At 38.5% G+C, this 10,671-nt stretch overlaps 1 protein-coding gene across 4 annotated transcripts; it reads right to left on the reverse strand.

Moving 5' to 3' along the window:
• Nucleotides 1–650: 650 nt before the first annotated feature.
• Nucleotides 651–10,240, reverse strand: LOC116260312 (phosphoenolpyruvate carboxylase, housekeeping isozyme). Of its 4 annotated transcripts, none has more exons than XM_031638556.2 (11): nucleotides 10,101–10,240; nucleotides 9,562–9,809; nucleotides 8,683–9,074; nucleotides 7,874–7,958; nucleotides 5,238–5,460; nucleotides 4,380–4,483; nucleotides 3,966–4,053; nucleotides 3,366–3,520; nucleotides 2,174–3,172; nucleotides 1,391–1,777; nucleotides 651–1,169 (listed from the first exon to the last, which is right to left on the reverse strand). In XM_031638556.2, exons 2-11 carry the CDS (start codon nucleotides 9,721–9,723, stop codon nucleotides 873–875), a joined length of 2,892 nt encoding a protein of 963 aa, XP_031494416.1. In that variant the 5' UTR covers nucleotides 9,724–9,809; nucleotides 10,101–10,240; the 3' UTR covers nucleotides 651–872. The 4 variants fall into 4 exon arrangements, with proteins under 4 accessions (XP_031494416.1, XP_031494415.1, XP_031494417.1 ...); XM_031638555.2 differs by having other exon boundaries at nucleotides 9,562–9,818; XM_031638557.2 differs by lacking the exon at nucleotides 10,101–10,240 and adding an exon at nucleotides 9,894–10,032 and having other exon boundaries at nucleotides 9,562–9,818.
• Nucleotides 10,241–10,671: the final 431 nt, after the last annotated feature.

Here is a 10,671-nt window from a genome sequence, read left to right on the forward strand (position 1 = left end):
TATTTTTTTAAGACTTCCATGTTGTTAAAATTGGGATTGGAGATGAGTATTCAAAGCGGTCCAACAGCCAGCCGCCATGTGTAAGTTGTAGTAGCCAGCATGATGAGGCAGGAGCGTGAAGGAAACATGGGGTGAAAGAGAAGAAGACGTTGCATGACAGCTACAAGGTTACATGTGAATTTGGCGAAGGTGGTGGATCTTGTCTACCTGCTCCCAAGAAGCAAGCAACACGCACGAGGAAAGCTTCATTTTCAACCATATTTTTTGATATATATTCAAACATGACAAGTCACCGGGACACTACACGACGCGCATCGATGCATGCAGATGCGCACCAACATGCATGGTTGGCCCAGCCTCGGACATAGCGGAAAACCATTCAGGCTCTTGCTCAAGACTCGGTTAAATTGACTCCAAGTCATCGTTTTGCTCATGGCTTCATTACATGAATCATCTTGAACATGGTTATTTAGTATCACTCTGTAGGATAAGATTGCTTAAGTAACAAAAGTAGCCCTTGGACCTGTATCATTATCTCATTCATCCCAATGACATCTTTCCATTCCCTTTAGAACTAACCAAGAAGCATTCCGCATACATAGATGCCACAAGAATGAGGAAAATCAAGGAGAAAAGAGGAAGCATAACAATTTAAAAGTTGAAAATACTAGCATTTCAATGTTCTTCCACTTATTATGAATAATCATAGGAACCATAAGAAATTCGAGAAGCACCTATATTGGCCAAAGGGTTTACAGCAAAAAACCCTCTTAAGAAACCTCTCAATAATCTAATTCTCAGTTCCTGTGGGACTCTCACTGCATAAATTAGAAGATACAAACTCCATTGGAGCAAAATGGCCCCTAATCACTTCAGCCAGTGTTCTGCATGCCAGCAGCTATTCCCTTCATGGTCAAAATGAGAGTATCCTCCAGGCCTGGGGCGTACTCGCTCGTTGGGTTCAGCTTAACCAGTTCCGCAGCTGAACTGTTTGCTTCTGTGATCTCCCTTGATATATGTGGCCTGACGTTCACAAGGAAATTGGGATCACGGATCCGCTTAAGTGTGTAAGCTTGACATACGTTGAGGGTTGTGATGTGTGCGTCTCGCAATTTCAGCCTCTGTTTCAGATAAGGATCTCCTTCAAGAAGGTCTTTGTGGCCGGCAACCTGCATAAGAGTTCAGAGCAAGCTTTCACATCAGCAGAACAATAAAAAGTTTATGGTTTCTGACTTGCGAGTATCCCTGCAAGAATGCTTGCAAATACAACTGACATACAGTTTGAGGTCAGTAAAGCAAGTACCCGCCTCCCCCCTTCCCCCTTCCCCCCGTAAAAATAAAAAAATAAAAGAGAGAGAGAGAGAGAGAGAGAGAGAGCAAACGATCGTGCCTGAAGAAGTAGGCGTTTGGTCTCTTCATAGTCGGATCGCAGGCGCTCTCCAAATGGCCATAGTCCTTCAGACACTAGCAGTTTGTCATAAAGAGCTGCTATACCAGGATCTCCTTTGGCAAACACCATCTCAACCAAATCAAGTGTGACCCTGAAAAATGGCCACTCATTGTACATGGCCTGTAGAACACTGAGGTTTCTGATATCCTTATCAAGAACATGCTTGAATGCTGCTCCAAATCCTAACCAAACCGGAAGATGGAACCTGGTTTGTGTCCATGCAAAGATCCATGGGATGGCACGAAGTGATTCAATCCCTCCACTTGGTTTCCTTTTAGATGGTCGGCTTCCAATATTCATTCGACCATATTCCATCTCTGGTGTTGCCTGTTGAATTTAATAGAGTTAAGCAATCTGGCTGGGACAAAATCTTTTTTGTAGCATTTAGAACATTTTTGTAAAAGCAACGATTAACAGCTTCGAAAGCAATTACCAATTGCCAGAACAACATAAAATAATGTTCAAACTAAACAAAGCATATATTGGTAAAAAAATTACGACATGAAAGAAAATTTTTGCTACTGCAAATTAGTTTTAGTAGTACCAGAAAATTGTGATAGTCATAATATATCCACATATAACACTCGCCTATTGGAAAAAATAGAGAACATTTTCCCCTTGCATCAATGCATGGGGGGGCAGATAAACCAAAAAAGAGTTTCATAATAATGAGCAGAAAGCATATGAAGAATTTGTAGCAGAGACTTAGGTAAGAGTACTTACAAGGCGGAAATATTCCACAAAACGTGGTTCCTGGAACACAATGGATCGATACTCCTTAGTGGCTATAACAGCCATTTCATCCATCAAGGCACGCCACTCTGGCTTAGGTGAAACTGGAGGATGCATACCATGCTCAAGGGTAGCAGCAGTAAAACGCTGAAGAGTTCGGAAACATAGGTGTTCCTCTCCAAATGACTGCTCTATAACTTCACCTTGTACAGTGACACGAAGAGATCCATGGATGGTATCAGGTGGCTGAGACAATATGGCAAGATGTGTAGGGCCACCACCTCTGCCAACCGTTCCTCCTCTACCATGGAACATTGTCAACTTCACTCCATACTGCTTGGCAACCTTAACAAGCTCCTCCTGAGTTTTATACAACTGCCATGCAGCTGACAATCTTCCAGCATCTTTGCCAGAATCCGAGTATCCAATCATGACCTCTTGCTTTCCGTTAATCCTATTCATGTACCAGTCAATAGAAAAGAGTCGAGCCACAGCAGCAGGGGCAGCTTCTAGATCACCAAGCTTCTCAAACAATGGAACTACTCTCAGTGGTTTCTTCACTCGGCATTCACGTTGTAAGAGCTCAACAGCAAGAACATCCGATGGAGCTGTGGCCATTGAGATGATGTAAGCTCCAAAATTGTCAGATGGAAGTTCAGCAACTACATGAAACGTGTCCAGCACATCTGAAATTTCCTCAGTTTTGGGAAGGTCAGGACCAAATAGCGGACGTTTTCCACGAAGTTCTGACAGCAGCCATTCCTGACGCTGTTCCTCTGACCAATCACGATACGAACCAATTCCCAAGTGCCTGGTAATTGCATCCATGACATCAGTGTGTCTATCAGACTCTTGTCTGATATCCAACCTTACGAGTGAAAGACCAAATGTTGACACTTGGCGTAAGAAATCCAGAAGGCTTCCATCAGCAATTGGCCGGTCACCACAAGCACAAAGTGATCGATAACATAGTTCAAGTGGTTCCAGAAACTACATTGAAACAAGATAGAAACCAGTATTTGATTAGCATATGGACAACCATAGTTAAAAGGATGTTTAACTGAAGAATGTATAATCTCTTTACTACTTGGAGAGCTAGTAAAGGAAACTGAAAATTGACAAATTCATGATGCTTCCTTGAAAGTACTATCAGCAATAAGTAAAAGTCTTTCTAGGGAAAAACCTGCTCAACATTTGTAAAGCTTGCTTCTTCTGGAATATCAGAAAATCCGCTGGCCAGCAGTTGGCGAGAACGCTCACGAGTATTATACAACTTATCTCTAACATCTCCAAGTATAACTCGATATGGCTCACTTGGGGGAATTTGCTTCCAAAATTCTGAGTTCAAAAGAAATACACAAATTGAGCACCTCCAACCAAGGGAGTCGCTTGAATGAAGAATGAACAAAAATATCTCTAATCAACAAAATCACAAGGTTTGACAAAAGAGTCCCAGTTATTCAGATACACTATTTCCTCAATGATGATGAAAAAGATAATTTTATTTTCAATATTCCTTCAAGAGAAAATCTCAAATATCACTAGATAAGTCAAAGTGAAGACAACTTTTTCAATCAGAAAGTTATTACTGCTGCAAGATGAACACAAATTAACAGCAGTTTTATGAGAAAATGATAAATACAAGTAGATGAGCCAATTAAAGACAAATCTTTCCATTAGTAAGCTATTCCTGCTGCAAGTTAAACAGAAATACCAGCAGTTACAGATGAAAGCACTCAGTTTTATTGTGGGAAATTTTTTGATAGCAAGTTCATCTGCTTACCTATATAGTGTTTTGCATCTCTTCGTGAGGAGCTATGTAGTTCATTTGCTCGAACGCGAAGCTCATCACTGCAGCGCCACATAGATAACTGCAAAGAGAAAGAAATTTAAAAGTTACAAATTAGAAGAAGTTACATACATAAACATTCGACAAAACCTTCCACATTAGTAAAGTCCGTCTAGAGGCCTGAATATGCCACTATGCAATCTCTGTTTCCCTATGACTGGTTAAAAGCTCTGTTTCTCTCTCTCTCTCACTCACACACACACTCTCTTACAGATCACTCTTCTTCTACACTGCAATTGCCTCACCAGCTAGCCAAATCCCACCAATGGACATGACAATTGACATTTAACTATGTAAAAGTCTGCAACATGAGCATGATAAAGAAAAAAACATACGGAAAGTTTATACCTCAAACATAAGGTCTTCTATTTGAGAATAGTATAGGTTTGCAGCCATCATTCTAGCGAGCAAACAGACATCCCTTGTCACCTCAGGAGTTACTCTAGGATTTCCTGCAACAAAAGATCAACTACTTAGCAAAGAAAAAAACTCAAGGTTACTCATGGAGTCTGATGTTACAGCCATATTTTGTTACAAGTGGATTTGGCAATAGTTTGATTGAATGAGTACTCATCATACATTGTCATCAACCTATCATTAAGAGAGGGAGATATTCAGGGATTGAAATGGCAAGAATATCACAGCAAGCAGCATTGTTAAGTAAGGAGAAGCATTGTCTCAGATTAGAAATTTCTAGCAGAGGTGTAAAAAGAATGTCTATACTTCATTGAACTCTTGATCTGTTTAACTAGAAGAGACCAAGTCAGAATGCAAAGCATGATAGGAAGGAGGGGAAACAAATCCAAACAAGGAAGAGATCACAATCTGACTGAATCGCTTCAAGTGGTTAAGTGTGAGGCCGGTAAAAGAGATAAAAATGGGATCATAGAGACTCTTGCAAAGCTCGCTGATAGTACAAACTAGATTGTAGAAAGACAAGCCGCTAGATTAGGTTCCATGTGTTTCAGATCTGTAAACTTGAAATGCAATCTCTGGTCAAGGTCTGCCTATCTTTCCAGTCGAGAAAGAGAGAGAGAGAGAGAGAGAGAGAGAGAGAGAGAGAGAGAGAAGCAATGTGACATTTATTTAGTCAGAAAGACATATGGACCAAAGCAGAAGTGATTTGTCAGTCATCATTGTAATGATAAGGGAACTAGCCTACATATTCTCAAGAATGAATATCAATTCATAACAGGAAAAACCTACCATCACGATCACCACCCATCCAAGAAGAGAACTGAATAAGAGGAGCATTGTAAGGTACACGTTCATCTATTCCTATGTTCTTCAATGCTGTGTCAACACGACGTAAGAACTTTGGAACACCTTTCCAAATTGTTTCATGAAAGTAACTCATCCCAGCTCTCATCTCATCTTGAGGTGTTGGTTGAGTACGCCTGATTTCGTCAGTCCGAAAAGCAGCTTGAATCTGCCAAATATTTACAGGAAGGCAAGAAGATCAACAAGTGATGCCACAGGAAACAATAAAATCGTAAAAGAAACCTAAGTTTTAAATACTCGGTGTTTGCAGTCATAAGATGGAAGGAGGTTCGTCCACTAGGCTAATGAAAGAAAATAAATTTGGGCATTTATCAACCAAACTAACACACAGTTAGCCTGTCAGGCAAAGCAGCTACCATGATAAATAGATAAAATAAAAATCAGACGTGATCCATTTGGTCATGGTGGTGAAAATAAAAGGATGTAACTTCCTGTTTAGGCTGTCAGGTGTTATTAAATGAATAATATTGCAGTACTGAATATGAACTTTCATGCCAGGATCAAATAGAGATGAGCTGAAGAATGAAGCAACATCTAAGAAATACTTCTAAAACAATATTAGTTCTAGAAAACATTTACAAATCATTTCAAGGCAGAAACACAAGTTAATACAATATCAGATAATTCAGCAGCCAAATGACCTACAGCATTTGTATCTAACAGAAAGGGTAGTGATAGTTCCAGGGAAGTGAAATTACGTCAAATCCACAATTGATTAGCATGATTCAGACTTCAGGAACCTCAAGGGTACAACCCTCTTAAGAGTACCTTCATTTTCTAATGTTTAGGGATGCTAAGAAAAATGTGATTGTATATACTTTTAAATAGAGAAAATTCACCATGTTAAGAGGTTTTGGCTTGCAGAAAGGTTTCCAAGAATATCTTCCAACAGCCTACAATGCACCAATTTTCACTAAAAAGGGATATAGACCTTTATGTCAAAAAGATTCAAGTATCCTAACAAAGAATCAAAGCGAAAACACATCCACAAGGTTTTGAATTAACTGAATAGATAATCAATACTGCATAAGTCTTTTTCCTAGAACAACAACCATAAGTTTGTGCTAGAAAGTATTGTCAAGGCTTGAGAATACTAAAAACAAGCAGTCTCAATGCAAACACACATGTACATTGATGTGTGCATGTCTGAATTTATATATAGACCAAGTGTCTACCAATCTATGTTGGCAAAAGTGCTATGTGCAGCCGAGGTAGTGAATTGAGCCTAGAGCCTAGGTCTGACTAGGTGCATTAAACAGGTCCCAAAAAAGTTAAACCAATAAAATACAATATATTCATTTTTAAATTAACAACAACAAAATTGATAACTTCTTAATTGAAAGCTTATGATTATGAACTTCTAACAACAGAAACAATTAAAATACACAATATCAATTGCACAAACATTCAATGACATGATAATAAGCACAATCAAAAGTTTGAAAGAGCAAATCTAATAAAGTTAAATAGTCGAAGTTTAAGGGTTATAAAAGCAAAAGGATGAAGTTTACAATTTAACATCACTGCTTCACCATGTTATAGAGCATGCAAAATTTTCTAATTTCCTAAGTATCAACTACTACAATTCTTATTCTAAAACCTAAAACCCAAAATTTAAACTCAGAATTACTAATCTAATTTAAAGGAAAAAAAGAATATAAACCACCAACATAATCACAAGCTCCATGTAACATTATGCGTTGTAAAACTGTACTACTATAGTTATAATACACAAGAAAAATTATCAATAAGACTAATACATATGTAAGAAGAAGAAGAAGAAGAAGATCAATACACATATGTGCATGCACATAGCAGTTAAAAACCTAAAATGACATATAACTTTCAAAACCCAATGGTATATAAACTATAATGTAGGTATAGGTGTAAGGATATAAAGAAGAGGAAGGGCCTGACTAAAACTACTTCAGGTCCCAGAAGAGGAAGGAAAAGAGAAAAAAGGGGGAAAAAAAAGCCTCAACACGCAAAAGAGACAACAAAATAAAGGAAAGAAGAAGAAGGAAACTACTTCAGGTCCCAGAAGAGGAAGGAAAGGAAAAAAAAAAAAGGAAAAAAAGCCTCAGCAAGCAAAAGAAACAGAAGAAAATAAGAGGAAGAAGAGAATGAAGAAGGAAAAAAATCTAGGTTGTACAGTGTCTAGGCAGGTACGACAGAGTGTATATGTAAATATATATATTATATATATAATATTCCACAAAAATTCTCAAAATTAAAGAAAAATGAGAGGAAAATATAGACCTTGGTGGAAGGGAAATACAAAAGAAGGGAAAAAACAAAATTAAGTTTGAAAATACAATATGTTTTAAAATGCAGCCATACCCACGTACCGACATGGGTACATGGGCAAATCACACATACCCGTGTGACTTAGATAATACTTCCCTAATAAGTACATTACAATATGACAGAAGGTCACTGCAAACGATGATGAATTGCTGGGGTGCAAGAATGTATTATATTCTAGCAGCATTTCCAAGTACTGATGGTTGGTACCAAAAGTAGCAATTGAACGACGACAGAATTATGTACACAGAAATTACCTCTCTCTGTAAAGCCTCATCAAGCTCCTGCTTGTCATCAGGAGTAATGTCCTTGGCATACAATTGGGTCAGACAATTACGGATCCTACAAAAAACAATGTTGCAAATAAGGTAGTGCAACTTGATTGGAAAATATAATATGACAAACTGTTCTTACAATGGACTGTCAGCATATATTTGCTATAAGAAGAAGGAAACATTTATTACAGACATCAAACAGTATAGGCCAACAGTCAAGTGACTATTCTTTGCTAGAATAGATGGTGACAAAGAAGATATTATCCTTGGAAGCAGTATTTTCTGTTAATTATTAACAGTTAAGTCCAGTACTACAACACTTAATCCATATTTGGTTTTGTAGGTTTTCAAGCCCAACTCAGACTTTGATCATACATAAAGTCAAGAGTAGCCACACATTTGAGAAACCAAGTTGACTCTATAGTAGACAACTGATCTCGGACAATAAGCAAGGGTACCAAATTTTGGATCCAAGAATTATGGAAAAGCACATAATGGACCCCAACAACTTACGCAGAAAAAAAATTGAATAATCCAACTTCTCAGTGGCTTAATCCGGGTAACCATTTGATTTGTCAATATGTTGACATTAAGTAAACTATGCAGATTAATCCTTGAAAGAAACTAATCTCCAGTTTCACAACAGGTTCCAGTTTAAGTCCACGAGACTCCAGGAACAATTCCTTACTAGGCCAAGCTCGTCAAAATTCTGAGCAAACGGAGTTGCTACGGGGAAAACCTGATTGCGGAGTGACAGGTAGCAGCAAAGAGAACTCATAATTCCTACATACCTTCCATGCTTTTGAAGCAAGGATCTTCGAACTGACTGAGTGGGATGTGCAGTGAGAACCAAATCAACAGTTTGATTTTTCAGGGCATCAAAAACTTCTTCAGGTGACTTATTCAACTGTACTACTAATCTTTTCAGAGTTTCTTCAATATCCGACTCAGTTGTAGCTGAACCTTCGTCCACAAAATCACCCTTTTTAAGCTTGTTCCGCCTTCTGTATGCAATCTGAACCTCTTCAGCCAAGTTAGCCAAGCTAAGCATGTGTGAGAAGGACTTCGCAACAACAATTGAATCCCCTGGATCTAAACTTGTCAAGACATTTCCAAGCTCCTCAAGCTTTTGGGTATCACGTTTCCCCTCATATTCGGCCGAAAGCTCGTAGCAATCTTGAACCTAAAAATACGGAATTAAGTTACAAACAATAGATCTGCTAAAAATCCAGCAAGACGAGTGAACCCTCAAAGTTTAACCAGTTTTCATTAAAGAAAAAGAACAGCCAATAAAAGCAAGTCAGATCAGGAGCTTCCTGTTATCTTCTCCAGATCAATACCCTCCAAGCAGGTTCATACAATAAAGAAAATATACATAAACATCAAACTTATTCCTTATTTTCCGAGACGAATTCACTCGGTAATCGATACATTAAGGAGATAGGCTTGACGTCAATTTCAATCCGCTGGAGATCTTCAGATCATTAAACACCCAACACCCAACAGGCTCTGTCACATGAAGAAGCACCAACAAGCACTGGCAAAATAAAGTTTATTATCCTAACTTTGCCTATCAACCCCAAACAGAAATACCCAGAAAAGAGCAATCTATACAAAGAAAACCTGCATAAGAATCTAGCAACAAAGAGTGGTGGCTTCAGTTATAATACCGTTTCTCGGATATCATCTCCATGCAATGCTTGAAGAATGTCGAGGAAACGATCCAGAAGAAGGGCGTCGTATTCAACCAATTTATCATCTTCCGAGACCTTTCCCGGCGCCAAAAGCCTCAGTTGTGCATCAATGGACGCAAGTTTCTCCAACTTCGACATCGTTTCCGGATTAAATCCGGAAGACGATCACAAACCCGCACGCAGAGGGAAGCGTCTCCGGCAGGAGGAACAGATAACGGCAAAGTCTGCAAAGGCTGCAGGTATCAGAAAACCTCAGTAAAGATTACTACCACCCTTTAACGGAATAAAGTACAATCTAAAATCAATACCAACTATAGAAAGGACGACAAAACCCCAATATTTCAGCAACAATCTACCCAACCACAAACCTAAGGGACTCAATCTCTAATGAGATAAACACGAGATTCTCGTGAATAAGGCGCGAAATTGCGCCATTATATCAAGAAATATGCTCGACCAAGATTAGAGAAACTGAAGACAAAAAATTAAAAAGCAAACTGGAACGTGGGCCTCGCCTTTTCTAAACTCAGATGAAGATTTTGACCAGAAAAATAGAGAAACCAAGAGGGTGGGACGTAGAACCGCACTTCCCACAAGAACGATGTCTCGCTCTCGCGTGCTTCTGAGCAATTTATAGCACTTTCCTACTAAAAATTTAGTGGCAATTAAAATGCGAAAAGACCCACTCGAATAATTTTTGTGACTCAGAATATGCCTACCGACGTCAAAGGATTGGACTCGGATTAGATATCCAATTGAACTGAACTGCACTGAACTGTTTCAAATTAGTTATTTACTTAAGCAAAAATTTAACACCCGATCAAGCAATTGAACGAATTCAGATTTAAGAAATCACATTTGAATCAGATTCCGATTCACATTTGGTTTTAAACATGTATTTGGTTTTTTTCATTTGTATTTTAATGGAAATTCAAATCCAAATGCATCAACATCCGATAAACTCGCATCATGTTGATATCCTGACGAGTCCCTTATCCAAAGCTGCTCATCGTTCCTGGATTTAAATCAGCATGTTAAGGATCTGATCATGAAACCAAATTGGCTTGAGACTCTGCTACTTTTGGT

This window comes from Nymphaea colorata, chromosome 9 (assembly GCF_008831285.2).
Source record: "Nymphaea colorata isolate Beijing-Zhang1983 chromosome 9, ASM883128v2, whole genome shotgun sequence".
Lineage (NCBI taxonomy): Eukaryota > Viridiplantae > Streptophyta > Magnoliopsida > Nymphaeales > Nymphaeaceae > Nymphaea > Nymphaea colorata.

Coding starts and splice junctions, on each gene's coding strand:
- LOC116260312 (XM_031638556.2), bottom strand. CDS start 9,723: ATGTCGAAGTTGGAGAAACTTGCGTCCATTGATGCACAACTGAGGCTT. Junction 4,054..4,379: donor TAGAAGACCTTATGTTTGAG/GTATAAACTTTC, acceptor TTCTCTTTGCAG/TTATCTATGTGGCGCTGCAG. Junction 1,778..2,173: donor TTGTGGAATATTTCCGCCTT/GTAAGTACTCTT, acceptor TAAATTCAACAG/GCAACACCAGAGATGGAATA.